The sequence below is a fragment of the Myxocyprinus asiaticus genome, chromosome 38 (genome assembly GCF_019703515.2).
Source record: "Myxocyprinus asiaticus isolate MX2 ecotype Aquarium Trade chromosome 38, UBuf_Myxa_2, whole genome shotgun sequence".
Classification (NCBI taxonomy): Eukaryota; Metazoa; Chordata; class Actinopteri; order Cypriniformes; family Catostomidae; genus Myxocyprinus; species Myxocyprinus asiaticus.
Genome location: NC_059381.1, coordinates 32,654,356 through 32,672,205, shown reverse-complemented (window position 1 = coordinate 32,672,205; position 17,850 = coordinate 32,654,356). Strand labels below are relative to the sequence as shown.

At 36.0% G+C, this 17,850-nt stretch overlaps 1 protein-coding gene across 1 annotated transcript; it reads right to left on the bottom strand.

Annotated features, from left to right (window-relative positions):
• Window positions 1–570: 570 nt before the first annotated feature.
• LOC127429366 (protein YIPF5-like) lies at window positions 571–12,925 on the bottom strand. Its single transcript, XM_051678358.1, has 6 exons — window positions 12,836–12,925; window positions 12,414–12,533; window positions 10,826–11,001; window positions 3,589–3,734; window positions 3,169–3,350; window positions 571–1,835 (listed from the first exon to the last, which is right to left on the bottom strand). The coding sequence occupies exons 2-6, from the start codon at window positions 12,521–12,523 to the stop codon at window positions 1,673–1,675; spliced, it is 777 nt and encodes a 258-aa protein (XP_051534318.1). The 5' UTR covers window positions 12,524–12,533; window positions 12,836–12,925; the 3' UTR covers window positions 571–1,672.
• Between the last annotated feature and the right edge of the window lie 4,925 nt (window positions 12,926–17,850).

Genomic DNA, 17,850 nt, shown 5'->3' with positions numbered 1-17,850 from the left:
AACAAAAGAGCGCAGATGGGAAGAAAACTGGTTCTGTGTGAACTGCCCCTTGTGGTATGAGACGCTGATAAGAGAGCAAGACGGAATGACCAAAAACCACCAAGTCATTGTGAATACTTGGCACACATCTAAAACATGCATGCACGTGATTTGCATTTGAATGCTCATTTGTTTTTATTTATTTTTTTTAATTCGACATATATTGCAATTTTAATTTGCCAGCCTTATAAATGACTATTGGCAAGATTTTAGAAAAGCTGCAATACAGTAGCATAAAACAATGCCTAAATAACAATTTGTATATTGGTTAACATTATTTTCTGGGTGGTCAGTGTCATGTTTTGTAGCAAAAGGTAATAAGTTATGAGATAAATGTTCATAATGTAATTAAAACTTACCAAAACTATTTTAATGAAAAATGTAATACTTTTGTCATATTGTAATAATTTTCAAAATAAAACAAGGAAAAACTTTACTACAAATGCTGTTTTGGAGGCTGAGCAAGTTATAACCCAAACTAACTGACGCTACAAGGATAAGGGCGTGGGTTCTTCCAACACAACAAGAAAATTCCAACAAAACTTGCATTTTTATTTGATTAAAACCTGTGAAACACCCCATCAGTTGGTCACAGATTTTCCACAACACAGAATTGATAGAAACATTTGTACTCTTCTGAATATACAAAACAAGTTACATGGCATATAAATATACTCGTCGTGGCTCCTTAACATGAACAAAAAAAGCCAATCCACAGATCAGTGACTTGAAAGAGAGACTTTGTTTAGATTTGTATACATAAGTCTTTAAGCTTTAGGAGGGATAGTTCACCCAAAAAGTAAGATTCTGTCATCATTTACTCACCTTTATGTTGTTCCAACCCCATATGATGTTCTTTCTTTAATGGAACACAAAAAAGGAGATGTCTGGAACAACATGAGATTGAGTAAATGATGACAGAATTTATTTTTGGGTGAACTATCCCTTTAAGAAGTATTTCAAATTGGCTCTGCAACCTGTATCAATGTGTTAATGTGAATAAATCAAGAAATACAAAAGTCTAGCCTGCGGACATGTTTAACAAAGCGGTTAAAATGTCTGTATCTTTTGTAAGCCACAGTTTAAGGATTTATTGCAGACTGCTATCAGTTTCAAAGAAAAAAAAAGCATGCTTTTTCTTCTTTCCTTTTAATTTAACTAGTACATGGCTGAAAATGTGTGTATTCACGATGTAGGCACTCTTAACTAACCCAAGCGTACGAATGAACACAGGCTGAACAATCAACAGTAATTCAGGAATGTGAAGAAAAAACGAGTTTTCTTGGCAAAGGACATTCTAGAGTGAGATGTCTCTATGAAAAAACAAAAGCATTAAAAACGTTGTGTAGGAGGAGAAACGTGCTCTTCGCATTGATAACACATTCTTCTCTTTGACGCAAACACTTTTTTCTGACTTGATTAAAGACTATTTTGAAGGGAATAAGTGGATACTGTGATGAGTATTAACCTGCATTATATAACAAGCACAAACCTTTCTAAGAGTAGGAGGGCCAGCAAAAATAAAGCATGAAAAATTAATGCCACATTCTCTCAGAAGATGAAAAACACGCTCAATGATGGAGTCCTCAAATAAAGGGTTGTGTGTGTGTGTGTATATGTAGAGATTCAGAGTTCAGAAAACAGAGATGAGGGCGAAGACTCCATAGAGCAGGGCGCAGGGGTATGCCACTAGCAGCTGCTGCCCGTCCATGGCCAAAGCTGAGATGAAGATCTTAGAGGCTGAAAGACTGCACCAGCCAATGATGGCAGCTGTTAAAATGATACCCATCATGCCCCTGAAAATCACAGGAAGCTACTAGATTAGCAAGGTGAATTTTAAAAGTTTTAAAATAACATTTAAACAATTAATTAATGAATTTAAAGAACTGAAAACAGTCTGCAAAAAATCCTTGAATTGTGGCTTCCAAAAGATACAAAAATGAAAGGGTGATTTTTTTTTTTTTTGTCCTTTTAGTATGACTAGTCCATGATGGAAACTGTGTGAAATTGTAATATGTAATAGCAAAGTTTATTATGAACTATCTTAAATAAAAAAAGCATTAAAATAAAATTTAAACAAGCTATTCATGCAATTAAAAAAAAGTTGTGATGGACCTAATAGAACATTTTAATTAGGCCTGTCAATCCATTATATTTTTATATACATCAAATTAATTATATATGACAAATAATTAATTGCATATCAATATTTGCCAAAAAGATCCTCAAATAAAAATGATTCAATATATAATGTTTAAATAATTATACATATGTATAGTAAATATAATAATTCAGATAATTAAAATGTTACTTTTATTGATTGAGTTAATTTTTTTAACAAGTTATTTTTTATATAATTAATCGCACCGAATAAACGCATTAAAATGACAGCTCTAATTTGAATATATACATTTTTAAAAGTTTCCCCTGAATTATTTAGTAAATTTAGCCAATGTAATTTTTTAAATTTACTTTTTAATGTGAATTAATTTAATCTTTTTTTATTATTATACATTCTTCTAAATACTTTTATATACATTTAATTTTTTATAAATAATAATTATAAATAAAATGAAAGTTAATAATTTTTATTCATATAAGTTTATTACATTATTGGTAAGTAAATAATGTTATTTTTAATAGAATTATTTTTATATATAAATAAAAATAAAAAAAATTCGTGTTAAAAAAAAAACCATACTGATTTTACTGAAATTTTAAGTTGATAAAAAAAATTTTATTCATATAATTAATTGTAGGCTGATAAAATTATTTGTATTCATATAAGTTTATTTCTTTTTATAATTAAATTATAATTTTTCTAAATACATTTATTTACTTTTTATTTTTTGTACTTTTTATTAATTAAAAAAAAATTATAGACAAAAAGAATTGTATACATTTTATTTAAAAAACATTTTATTAATAATAAAAACTTAATTAAATTAATTTCTGAAATAAAATGTGTAAAATTAAAACCATAAAAATATAAAGTTTTACTTTTAATTATTCATTTTATTCATTGATAGGTTAGAACATTCTGTAAAATCTCAGGGGTGTACTTCAACAATTAAGATCATAGGTGTAAAACAGACAAAAGTCTGGCAATCCCATTAAGGCTCGACTTACTGTAAGGAAAAGAGGACACCGAAACTGGACAGGATGATCATAGGTAACAGACAGTAACCCAGAACACTGGCCACACAGCCAAACGACACACCCGTCATACTCATGAGGTTGAGCAGGCAGTACATGCCAAGGCACCCGATGGCACTGATACCATACACATAACCAAACTGGATCTTACCCGTCTAGAGTGAGAAAGAGATACACATCGACAGTTTGCACTTTATCATCTTCACAGATTTAAAGGGACAGTTCACCCAAAAAAGTAAGGGTGATAAGAAATGAGTTACCCAAAAATGAAAATTCTGTTAAGACAACTAGAATTTAAACAAAAACAACCATCAAATGAATAAAATGTAAGAAAAGAAAAAAAAATGCTCAAGTTTAACAATATCAGATATTTAAAACAGCCATGCCTCTTACCAAGAGTAGCGTGGCCCCGAAGGCTAAACAGAACACCATGGGACCAGCCAGGTCTGTTTCGTTCATTATACTGCCATCTGCTGCCTTCAATGGATGCAGCACGGTCAACGTCTTCTGCCAGATGTGATCAAAGTTTATCCCCAGCTCTGCAAAGACAAAGAGAAACTAGATTTTTACAAAAACGTAAGTGATGCTTGATAGGGCAAAATTCACTGAAACAAAGCTTGGGTGTTCTGGGTGGTTGCCAGAGTCTTACTATGTTTCCTAATGTATCCTAAGTGATCTTCAGCATGTTGCTATGTAGTTGCTTATTGCCCCGACTCAAAAAAGCCCACTAACAAGTCTCTATGATATTCTGGTGCCTAGATATGGCTCGGGCCCCTTCTTCAATGCAAGTCTATGGGATATAACTCAACCAGAAGTCTGTGGCTAAAAATTTTGTTTTGATAATTTTCATACTGGTGAAAGAAATGCATAAATGATGATTAAAACCATGGATCAATATTTACGGAGTAATCTATTATCTTATAGAGGGGGGTCAAAATGACAATTTTCGCCTATGGAGAAAACTACAGATAAAATAAATAACCTTAGAAAGGTGGCAGCATCCTGATTTTATTTTTACATAGAGATGGGTAGGTCTATAACTAAAATCAGTTGACTTCAACACCCATTGTTGCATTTTACAACACACACACAAAACACACATTTTTGGACTGCAAGGGAAAAAAATGCTTTTTTTGTGTTGTTTTTCCAAAGTTGGAGAGCCTATAACTCCAGAAGTATTAAAGATATCTTAATATCCTTATAGGTTCTAGTTCAGAACTAATTTTCCTTTTTAAGTCCCTATGTGGTTAAATCCCAGAGATATGGGGGGTCTCAATGTGGCTCCATCTAAAAATGTTTACATTTTAGCTACCCATATTTAATGGTCGAAAACTAAATGTGGGTCACATGGAATGAAACTAGTTTTTCTTGTCCAACAAAACCAATGTCTATAGAACAAATAATGTTGAAACTAGACAAAATGTACCTTTATATATAAAAAAAAAAAAAAAAAAAAAAAAAAACAATATGATAGCATACAATGCAACAAGGGGTGCTTAAGTCAATTGATTTTATTAATATAACTACCAATAGTAAAAATAATGATGCTGCCACCTTTTAATGGTTATTTATTTATTTTATTTTTTTTACCTGTAGTGTTGCTCCAAATGATTTTAATTTTTAATTTTATGTCATTTTGACTTCCATTTTATTTTATTTTTATTTATTTATTTTTTTTTACCCTTTTTCTCCCAGTTTGGAATGCCCAATTCCCAATGTGCTTTTAAGTCCTCGTGGTCGCGTAGTGATTCGCCTCAATCCGGGTGGCGGAGGATGAATCCCAGTTGCCTCCGCGTCTGAGACCGTCAACCCGTGCATCTTATCACGTGGCTTGTTGAGCGCATTGCCACGTAGACACAGCGCGTGTGGAGGCTTCACACCATCCACCGCGGCAACCACGCTCAACTCACCACGCGCCCCACCGAGAACGAACCACATTATAGCGACCATGAGGAGTTAACCCCATGTGACTCTACCCTCCCTAGCAACCGGGCCAATTTGGTTGCTTAGGAGACATGGCTGGAGTCACTCAGTTGACTTCCATTTTAAAAATAATGGATTACTCTGTAAATATTGATCCATGGCATTTCATATTTTGTCTTTCATCATCATTTATGTTTGCCTTTCCTCAGAAAAAGTATTAACAAAATTAAAACAATCCAGCCAGGGCAGTTTCTGAAATGTGGTGAATTTGATTTGTGGTATCATTGATGTCCGTAGCACAAATGGCAAAAGACACACCGAAATGTAATACTTGGTTAAGGGTTTAAGTGCAGAAATTACACAAATCACCTTTTACATGATTAGGAATGTCTTTAAAACAAGTTTAAATAGTGACTTAAACCAGGCTGCCATTTCAACATTTACACTATGACATTTACATCCAAAATGCTACAAGAGACTGTGCAAACTGCTCACAATAATCACAAACTTTATTGCGCTGGATGATAAATGCCAACACTGTCTACACTGGATGTCAACAGCTAGCTCCAGCAATCAGTTAAGTGGCTTTCTCCATCTATCTGCCGTCTGTCTGATGACTCCCGCTCCATTTTAAGCACAGCTCTGAAGAACTGGGGCAAGTAGGCTTTACAAGAACTACTTAACATCAGTATGCGAGGACATGGTTTGTAGTAAAAACAGTCTCAGGCAAAGCTTATTAGATTTAAAGTCATTTGTAAAGTTTAGGCTTTAGGACATAAAATAACATGCATTACTGACTTCTCTCTAAATCTGCATAAAGTCTCCCTTGAAACATCACAGACGTGTGACTAAGATCATCATATTTCTGAAAAAATAAATAAAAATAAAAAATAAAAACAGTGTTCTCTAAATATATTCAAGCATTCATCATTTATCATTTTAAACATACTTTAACCAGTTAAAGAAATGGTTCACCCATTTTCTTCTTTGGAGGAACACAAAAGGAGATGTTTTGCAGAATGTTCACGATGCTCTTTTCCATAGACTGAAGGTAGATGCTGACTATGGGCTATCAAGTTAAAACTTGGCTATCAAGTCCATACTACTCTGTGTGAGAACAGACCGAGCTTTCAATCATTGTTCACTTAAAATCTTCCCTTCCACCCTAGACATTGACAAAATCATAACGAAAAACAATATTAGTTAATGTGTCTTACATTACCAGAATACTTAGAATATCTAGCGCATAAAGTATATGGATTACTTTTATTATTGTTATATGAATTATTTATTATTTTATGAAAAAGAGCAGCGTGGACAATTTGCCACACTTTTCGTCATATGTTTCAAGGCAGAAAGAATAGTCATCGGTTTTGGAAAGACATGAGGGTAAATTACGAGAGTATTTTATTTTTTGTGTGAACTGCTGAGTTCTATTTCATGTAGTCTCTAAATTTACAGTGGCAAGAAAAAGTATGTGAACTAGTGCTGTCGAAGTTAACGCATTATAGCGGTGTTTGCACGTTAAATATCACATGCATTCCCGTCAGGAAAACAGATGGTTGGAGACATTGTGCTGATACCAGCGCCAAGAATTTTATCAATGTAGCACAGCAGTAGAACATGCCCACAAAGCACAGATAGAGCTTGGAACTCTGTAACATCATTGCATTGGCAAGACAGCTGCCATTTGTACACCAGCCTTGCACTGCGAGGCGTGGTGCGAGCGCGAGGCAAAAGTTGTGATGCGCGAAGTGGAAGTGTGAGCGCGATGCGATCGTCTGTGTTCCGCGAGTGCTACCGGGTCCTTGAATAACATATAAAGTGCGAGTAAGGGCAGCCAGTGGAGTTTCTCATGCCCCCCTAGGGAGCTGGTGCCCTACGCAGACTGCGTAATATGCGTATAGGGAGTGGCGGTACTGATTACCGGCTAACGGAAACCCTGCTGCTGTATCCAAGGTTCTGTCACAGTGTCTCTGTTTGATAGTGCACTAGACAATGCACAACTTGGAGACATTGCTGGAACCCTGCTGGTAATCTACACTTTCATTAACCCATTTAATCCCACCTGTTACAATTGTGAACAGGGTCTAAAAGGAGTTTTTGATGTATTTTGATGTATTTTTGAGTTGTCAATTGTAAATGACAGTGCAGACTTTTTTGCATGTCTGTCAAAACTTCATAAAAAGCAGCGAATAAATCCTGTCATAAAACACTTACAACTACTATATTTTGTACATAATCTGAATTGAGTTGTGCTGTGTTAATTTTCTGTTGTTCAACTCTGTTGGTAGGGTAGGTTTTGTGTGGGTGACTGAAAAATACATCTGGATGAAGCATATTTTGTCCACTCATGTTTATAAAGATATTGCAATTAATTGTGATCACATCTTCAAAGTCACAAGTATAGACAAACAATTTGCTTAAGCTAGCAACACACAAACAATTATAATCGTTCATGTCTTTATTGAACATTGAACAGTAAACATTTACAGTGCTGTGGAAAATGTAAATGAACCCTTGAATTTAATAACTGGTCGATCCTCCTTTGGCAGCAATAACCTCAACCAAGCGTTTCCGGTAGCTGCGGATTAGACCTGCACAACGTTCACAAGAAATTTTGGACCATTCTTCCTTACAGAACTGCTTCAGCTCAGCCATATTCTTAGGATATCTGGTGTCAACGCATCTCTTGAGGTCATTCCACAGCATCTCTATTGGGTTAAGGTCTGGGCTCTGACTGGGCCACTCCAAAAGGTGGATCTTTTTTTTTTTTAAACCATTCTGTAGTGAATTTACTTCAGTGTATAGGGTCATTGTCCTGCTGCATCACTTAACCTCTACTGAGCTTTATCTGGTGCACAGCCACCCTGACATTATCCTGTAGGATATCTTGATAAACTTCTGAATTCATTTTTCCCCCTCGATGATGGCAAGTGGTCCAGGCTCTGAAGCAGCAAAACAGCCCTTAAATCATGATACTCCCTCCACCGTACTTTACAGTTGGGATAATGTTTTCATGTTGGTATGCGGTGCCCTTTTTACACCATACATAGTGCTGCATGTTCTTCCCAAACAATTCAACCTTAGTTTCATCAGGCCACAAAACATTTGCCCAGTAGTGTTGTGGAGTGTCAAGTTTGTCTTTGGCAAACTTCAGGCGCGCAGCAATGTTTCTGTTGGAAAGCAGCGGCTTCCCGTGTTCGCCCTGCCATGGACACCATGCCTGTTTAATGTTTTCCTTATAGCAGACATATGAACAGAGATGTTAAACAAGTTCCAATGATTCCTTCAAGTCTTTAGCTGTCTCTCTAGGTTTTATTTTTTTACCTCAAACCCACACCTCCAATCTCGTTTCATTAATTGGATGCCAGGTTTGCCAACTCCTGACTCTAATTAGCTTTTGTTAACGTCATTAACCTAGGGGTTCACATACTTCTTCCAACCTATACTGTGAATGTTTGAATGATGTATTCAATTTGTACAAGAACAATACAATCATTGTGTGTTATTAGTTAAAACAGATTGGGTTTGTTAATTATTGTAACTTAGATGAAGCTCAAACTGAATTTTAAGACAGATGTATACACAAATGCAGGTAATTCCAAAGGGTTCATTTACTTTTTCTTGCCACTGTATATAAGTAATAAAAAAAGAATGCTGTTTATAATCGTTTTAAACACAGTACTGAATTTCACACCGCAGGACACGTCATGTACACTTGAAGGATTAGTTCACCCAAAAATGAAAATTCAATCATTGTTTACTCACCCCTGTGTTGTTACAACCCCATATGACTTTCTTTTTTTTTTTTAACACAAAGGGAGAAATTGTGAAAAAAATTGTGCTCACTGATGTCATACAATGGCAGTTTATGGTGACCACCTCTTCAAGCTTCAAAAGGACACAAAAGTATAATTCAGAAGTCTAATAAATTATTTTATGTGACTCGTGTCTTGTTCTGAAGAAATACGATAAGGTTTGGTGAGAATCAAACAGAAATCGAATGTATTATTTAGTAAAAATCTTCAACAACCGTTGTTCCCCTGTGTGCGTTCATGAGACAGACTGCACGCGAGCTTTAGAGCTCCCTGCACGTGAGCAACAGCAGTAGTAGATGGGCCGTTCAAGCGAAAAACCGTTTCGTTATGCTTCAACAGGATCACCAGTGATATTAACAACAAAAAACACAACACAGCTGCACACAAACCAGAGAACAGAATTTACAAAACATGTCTGAAGAGTTTGTAGTCGAAAAATAGATGCATTTCTATGCCCAGAACCGGAGAGAAAGGCGGAGGGACCAGGAATGTCTGTCACCTCTTTTCTATACTGAACCAGGTGTGTGTGTGTGTGTGTGTGTGTGTGTGTGTGTGTGTGTGTGTGTGTAACAGACTTCTGCCTGAACAGACCTCCGCGAAAACAGTCAGTACGTGTACTATTCTCAGCCAAAATCAAGTAGTATAAACCAGCAAGTAAAAATAATATTATCAGCATGATTTTGGACAGGTGCCAGTTCATAGGACAGGGTTACCGGCGTGACCCCAAATACAGAAAACCAAGCGATCGACAGTGTGTCGTTTGGCGTACAAACTCTTTAGACATGTTTTGTAAATTCTGTTCTCTGGTTTGTGTGCAGGTATGTTGTGTTTTCTGTTGTTAATATCGCTGGTGGTCCTGTTGAAGCGTAATGAAACAAGTTTTCGCTTGAACACCCCGTCTCGCACGTGCTGCGTAACTACTGTTGCTCTCGTGCTGGGAGCTCTAAAGCTCGCGTGCACTCTGTCTCATGAACGCGCACAGGGGAATAACGGTTGTTGAAGATTTTTACTAAATAATACATTCGATTTCTGTTTGTTTCTCACCAAACCTTATCGTATTTCTTCAGAACAAGACACGAGTCACATAAAATAATTTATTAGACTTCTGAATCATACTTTTGTGTCCTTTTGAGGCTTGAAGAGGTGGTCACCATAAACTGCCATTGTATGACATCACTGAGCACAAAATGTTTTTCACAAATTCTCCCTCTGTGTTAAGAAAAAGAAAGTCATATGGGGTTATAACAACAAGTAAACAATGACTGAATTTTCATTTTTGGGTGAACTATCCCTTTAAGTGTCTAGACTGCCTACCAAGTAGTTATGATGCTTCATTTGCAAATAAAAAATTTAATTTGCCAACACATTACAAGTGTGCAATCCTGTTGTACATAATATGCATTCTTGTGTCTGTGTGACGGTAACAAACCAAGTACTCAAGGGGGCGATAGAGTTACTTCAAAAGTCTGCCATTAAACTGGATGCATTATTATTCAGATAAGTTGTGATAAACTTATTGACTTTAATTACTTGCTGTGCTTGCTCCACCATGACAGTAGTTGACTTGAAAGAGAAAACTTAACGTAGAAGCAGAGAGTTCACACTATTCTTGCTATAGCATCCCTGTGGCAACATTGAGAATGCAATGCATACTTGTGTTATGAATTGCAGTCTGACACGTTTTGCAATGCAACTATACACTAAATGGAGCTTGCGTAGCTAGAAGCATCTGCATTGGCATACTTGCGTAGAGTATGTTTTGGCCTTTAAAGTGAGATACTGTATATTAAATTACTACAACAGGACAACAGGAAAGGCCTTAATGCATTACCCAGCCATAATGCAAGCAGCCACATATTCTCCATTGAACAGAATTTCTCTCTTACCCTCCAGTAACGGAGGCTCATCCTCAAAGCTGCTGCTGTATATGGACTGTGAGGAGGTGGGTGTAAACGCTGGTGTGGGCTGGTAGATCTGCCCCATGTATGGCTGCTGAGGCGGTATCATTCCTGGAGGCGCCGAGTAGCCCATTGACTGCGAGTAATCATTTTGACCATATGGCCTGTGGGACCGAAAGAAAACAGCTTTATACTCATGATGAGGTGTTGGAAAGGTTTAAAGTAGTTTCACAGTCAACATTTATGGCCTATAGAAACTAGGTTAAGCAAAGGCATGATAAACCATAAAAAAAATAAAAATAAATTATATATAGTATATATAAACCAATCAACCACAACATTAAAACCACCTGTCTAATATTGTGTAGGTCCCCCTCGTGCCACCAAAACAGTGCCAACCTGCATCTCAGAATAGCATTCTGAAATGCTATTCTTCTCACCACAATTGTACAGAGCGCTTATCTGAGTCACCGTAGACTTTGTCAGTTTGAACCAGTCTGGCTATTCTCTGTTGACCTCTCTCATCAACAAGGCTTTTCCGCTCACAGAACTGCCCCTCACTGGAATATTTTTGGCACCATTCAGAGTAACTTCTAGAGACTGTTGTACGTGAAAATCCCAGGAGATCAGCAGTTACAGAAATACTCAAACCAGCCCATCTGGCACCATCAATCATACCACGGTCACATTTTTTCCCCATTCTAATGGTTGATGTGAACATTAACTGAAGCTCCTGACCTGTATCTGCATGATTTTATGCACTACACTGCTGCCACACGATTGGCTGATTGCATGGATGATTGTTGATGCCAAATGGGCTGGTTTGTGTATTTCTGTAACTGCTGATCTCCTGGGATTTTCACGCACAACAGTCTCTAGAATTTACTCTGAATGGTGCCAAAAATAAAAAACATCCAGTGAGCGGCAGTTCTGTGGACGGAAATGCCTCGTTGATGAGAGGTCAACAGAGAATGGCCAGACTGGTTCAAACTGACAAAGTCTACGGTAACTCAAATAACCGCTCTGTACAATTGTGTTGAGAAGAATATCATCTCAGAATTCTATTCTGAGATGCGGGTTGGTGCTGTTTTGGCGGCACGAGGGGGACCTACACAATATTAGGCAGGTGGTTTTAATGCTGTGGCTGATTGCTGTATATACTGAAAATATGAATAATGCATACTTTAAAAGGGATTAGTTCACCCCCATCATGCCATCAGAATCCCTATGACTTTCTTTCTTCCGTGGAACACAAAGACAGTTGTTAGGCAGAATGTTAGCCTCAGTCACCATTCACTTTCATAGCATCTTTTTTTCATACAGTGAAAGTGAATGGTGACCGAGGCTAACATTCTTTCTAACATCTTTTGTGTTTCACATAAGTAAAACAACTTTAAGCGCATCTTTAAATAGAGAGATTTCCATGCATCATCACTGAAAATAATGCAGATTTGCATGCATTATCCTATTCTGATCACTGTCTATAGCTATTCTAAATCAAATGTGGTTGGTAGGGTTAATCTGACAATGAAACAGGCCTTTAAATTAGCAAAGAGAAATAAATGTGGATACGCACTTGCTGTACGGGTCTTCTGTGTTGCTGTAGCCATATCCTCCTTGGTTTTGGTCATCTACGCTGTAACTAGACTGGTAAAAGTCTGTGTTGAAGTTGTCAAACCCTGCCATTGCGAGCAGCCTGGAAAGACAGAGCATAAAATAAGTCGGTGGCAAATGACAATCTTATAAAACTAGATATTTCTATAGTCTTCTACGTGCACCTTGGGGAAAGTTTACCTAAATATGAAGATTCAACAGTGCTGAATGAATAATGTTTGTTGTGTTAGATTTCAGTTAGCACAGCTCGAGCACTGTCACACCTCAGCGACAGACGCACTCACTGTCAGCACCATTCATACACTTTATAAACACCTCTGTAAGCATGTAATAAGGCTGAAATATGAAGCTGTAGTGCAGTAAATGTTGCAGTTTTACTCTCACCGTTAAACACCAGAGACTCCGCCAACACTGCTAGCTACGTGTACAAGAAATAACAGCAGAGCTTCCGGATCACGGGGACAATGACGTCATTAGTCCAGACTGCAGAATACTGACGTGCGTCCTCTAGAGGATGTACTCTATCATTACTACACATTATTTATTTAGACGAGTCAAGAATACTAGCTATGATGTTCAAGAGGTTTAGACATTATGATAAAGAAAAAAAGAAATATACATACAAATGTAAAAATACCAAAAATTTAAGTTTAGTAAGTTAATCATAATATTGCTTTTATAAAACAGGGGACACAACATTATGAGACAATGGACAAATGTACATTTTAATAATCAAAATAAACAAATCTTCCAGCAAGCAATATATTTCATTGGCCTAACTGTAGGCTATTTACAGTAGCCAGGCAAGGTAACATCTTGGCGCATTAATGTAGAATGTGCGATCACAGATGTGTGTTTATCACATATTTTACAAATGGTTTAAACCTTTGACTCATCCAATAGGAATATATAGTCTGAACTCTGTTTTATAATTAAAAAATGGAATTATGTGGTGCCTTGATGTTGCCATGGAATAATAAAAAAAAATGTTTTGATTATTTTCGAGCAATTGTGACTTTATAACATGACTTTATAAATTATATTATTTATATTTAATTCCATCTAGACAGATTTCTATGGAAGCTAGATAAAAATAAAATAAAAAGAGGTAATTCTGACTTTATATCTCACAATTGCAACTTTATAACTTTATGAATTCGCAATTACATGATATGAAGTCGCAATTGTGAGTTTTAAAGTTACAATTCAGAAAAATAAAATGGCAATTAAGAGACATAAACTCGCACTTTAAAGCTTTTAAGTTGCAGCTGCATGATAGAAAGTCACACTTACAAGATATAAAGTCAGAATTGCCTCTTTTATTTATTTCTTGGAATTGCGAGTTTATATCACACAACTGCAAAATATAAAGTTACAGTTCCCAGAAACAAAGTCACAATTGCAAGATATAAACTCGCAATTCCGAGACATAGTTACAATTGCGAGAAATAAAGTCACTATTATGAGTTTTTGCAATTGTGACTTTATATTTAGCAATTTCGAGATACAAAGTCATAATAGCATGAAATAAAGTCATAATTGTAACATATAAAATCTAATTAATTTTTTATTTATTTCTCGGAATTGCAAGTTTAAGATAAAAAAATGGCAATTCCGAGAAATAGTCTCAACTGTGAGAAATAAAGTCACAATTGTAATTTCAAATCTTGCAGTTGTGACTATTTCTTGCAACTGCGGCTTTGTAACGTGTAATTCTGAGTCATAAAGTTGCAACTGCATGATAAAAGTCGCAATTGCGAGATATACACCATTACTTGGTACAGAATCAAAATTGCGAGACATAAACTCTCAATTCCAAGATATAAAGTCACAATTGTGAGTTTAAATCTTGCAATTGTGACTGTATATCTTGCAATTGCGACTTTCATTGATATATGAGATTTATTGCGATTAATTTGATTAATCAATCAGTACATCTTGTAATTCGATTAAAATTTTTAATTGATTGAAAGCCCTAGATATAAATATATTTATATCTTACCACTGAGAAAACTCACAATTGTGTGATATAAATTCGTAATTCTGAGATATAAAGTCACAACTGCAAGATATAATCACAATTCAGAGAAAAAATGGCAATTGTGAGATATAAAATCACACTTTCAAGCTATAAAGTTGCAATAGCAAGATATAAAGTTACCATTCCAAAAAACAGTCACAGGGCATTATTTTAAGGGCACAAGCATTAAGCGCAGTGCTACGCTTTAATTCATAAGCGCAAAGTCAGTGGGCATGACCATGAATATTTGCTATTTTCGTGCAAGCATGCGCTAAGTCTAGGAGCAAGTGGGTTTGGCAAAATTACCTTCGCAACGTGCAAAAAGGCTGGACCAAGAACAATTTAATATTGAGGTTCTTCTCCGGTTATTCCAGCATCTGCGTCTTATTATATAGTCCACATTTGTGAGATATAAACTCGCAGTTCCGAAAAATAGTTACAATTGCAAGAAATAAAGTCACAGTTGTGAGTTTGAATTTTACAATTACGATTTTATATTTCGCAACTGCGACTTTTTTCTTGCATTTGGGCTTTATAATTCACAATTTTGAGATATAAAGTTGTAATTGCATGATATAAAGTTGCAATTGTGAAAAGTCAGATTTTTTTTACATTTATTCCTCGGATTTGCGAGTTTATATCAGACAAATGACAATTTTTTAAAATAAGTAATGTCAGAAAGAAAAATGTATTTAAGAGTTAAAATTAATTAGCTAAAAGGAAAGAAATGGAATGAATAAAATGACCAAAAAATTAGATAGGTCTAATGCATTGCAATAAAGTGAAGCACAGTGCTTGGTCAGAGAATGCAGATAAACAGATGTGTTTTCAGTTTGTACTTAATGTTGGGACACATAAGCGATTTTCTGTAAGTTGGTTTCAGATGCGGGTGGCATAGCAGCTAAACGTTGTCTTAAAATTTTTGGAGTGAAGCCTGGGTACCTGAGTAGGGAAAAAGTCATAGAGATTTGGAACAACATGAGGGTGAGTAAATGATGACAGAATTGTCTTTTCCTGGGTGACCTATCCCTGTAATAAGGGGACGAGCTAAGTTTATAATTTTGTCCTGGTGGGCTCCTGAAGCTAATTCCCTCATCCAAAAATAAATCCATCATAAAAAGTAAGGTCTCACATCTCTTTTCTACTTGATCCTTTATATTATGTTTGATTTTTACTGTTAGCCTCTTTTCTGGCCTGATTTCTTGTTTGTCTGTCAAATATTCATATGAGCATGATGTAAAAAGTGTTGTGTTTATGAATCATTAATCATCTGCTGCTGCATACAATGTGACGGCAGTTACACAAAGAAGACGCGGATGTTTTGGTGTCAAGAGGCACTAAAAATATATCTCTGCTGGGAAATCATTCTTATTATTTTGTCAAGTTATTTTATTAGGGTTATATGTTAGGGGTGCTTGTTTTATTTGACAAAATATCATTCCAGTGGAATGTTCAGCTGCCTTTTGTGTTCTAAATGGAAAAAAAAGTCGACTTGAGGGTGAATAAATTATGATCACATTTTTATTCTTTGGGTGAACTCTCCCTTTAAGGTTCTTAAAAGGATAGCTCACATTTATCATAGTTATGGGGCACTCATCACTTAATTATTTTACGCACTAAGCAGTGTTGGGTAAGTTATATATAAAAAAAGTTATCCACTACAAAGGACTAATTACTTCTCTAAAATTGTAATCCCATTACTTTATTGATTACCCCATTAAAAAAGAAATCACATAACTAATTACTTTTAATATACTTTAAGTTAAGCTAACTGTCTAAAACACTTTTCACAGAAAGATTTTTTTTTCTGCTCAACTAATTCAAAATATTTCATAATTATTAATTTCCATTTATTCATTTAGTAGATGCTTTTATCGAAAGCGACTTACAAAATGAGGAAGGATACAACATAAGCAATTTATCTTAAGGAGGTAGTAGTCAGTACGAAAAGTGCTGCATTACAAAGTTTCAACTGCATCAGTGCAATTTTTTATTAGTATTATTTTTGCATTGTCGAGTGCTCACGAAAAAGTTGTGTCTTTAACTGTTTTTTGAAGACAGAGAGGGAGTCTGCTTCAAGGTTTAGTTGGGAAGGTTGTTCCAGCACAGGGGTACAGTGAAGCGGAAGGTCAGGAAAAGTGATTTGGTGCCTCTTTGTATTAGTACCACAAGGCACTGCTCATTTGTAGACTGCAGCCTTCTGGTGGGAACGTAGCTTTGCATGAATGATTTTAGATAAGCTGCCGCAGACCCAGTGACTGCTCTGTATGCCATCATCAGAGCCTTGAACTTAATAAGTGCAGCAATTGGCAGCCAGTGTAGAAAGACCAAGAGGGGTGTAACATACGCTCCCTTGGGTTCATTGAAAACCACCCGTACTGCTCCATTCTGTACAATTTGCAGAGGCCTAATTGTGGATGAAGGAAGGCTGGCTAAATGAGCATTATAGTAGTCCAGTCTAGATATGACAAGAGATTGAACAAGGAGATGTGTCCCGTGATCAGACAGGAAGGGTCTTATCTTCCTAATGTTGTAGGGTGCAAATTTACATGATCTGGCTGTTTTTGAGATCGGGTCGGTGAAATTGAGTTGGTTGATGATGGTTACCCCTAGATTTCTGACCGTTTTGTAAGGTGTTATTATAGATAAACCCAGCTGAACGGTGATGTTGTGCTCAGCAGCAGGGTTGGCTGGGAAAATGAGGAGCTCGATCTTCACCAGGTTGAGTTGAAGGTAGTGTTCCTTCATCCAGGCCGAGATGTCTGCCAGGCAGGCAGAGATCCGAGCAGTCACTGTGGGGTTGTCAGGCTAGAAAGACAGGTAGAGCTGTGTGTCATCGGCATAGCAGTGGTAAGAAAACCTGTGTGCTGAATGATGGGTCCCAGTGATGTCGTATGTATAGAGAAGAGAAGTGGTCCAAACACTGAGCCCTGAGGTACCCCACTAACTTGAAAGACCTACCTGAGAGATAGGACTTGAATTTCCTCCTTGTTTACAAACAGAGTTACACATGAACATTTGAATTAATATTTTAAATACATTATACATAAATATGATTTAAGAAATATGCGTAACACAAGTAATGTTCTTAAAAATATTTACCTTAATTGAAAGTAACTGCAATCTGATTACAAGAATTTAATATGTAAATTTAAAATAAATCTGACTAAAAAAGGACTTTTTAATTACTAATTAATTACTTTGTAATCAGATTACACCCAACACTCGTACCAAGTTACTCCAGGGAGACTGTCCCTGTAGTTTATAAGTCCCTTCGTATAAAAAACATCTGCTAAAAAGAAAAATAAGCACAAAACAGATGATCAGCAGAAGAATCAGCACTTTTAAATTTAGACTTTCTAACCATAACATCAGTGTA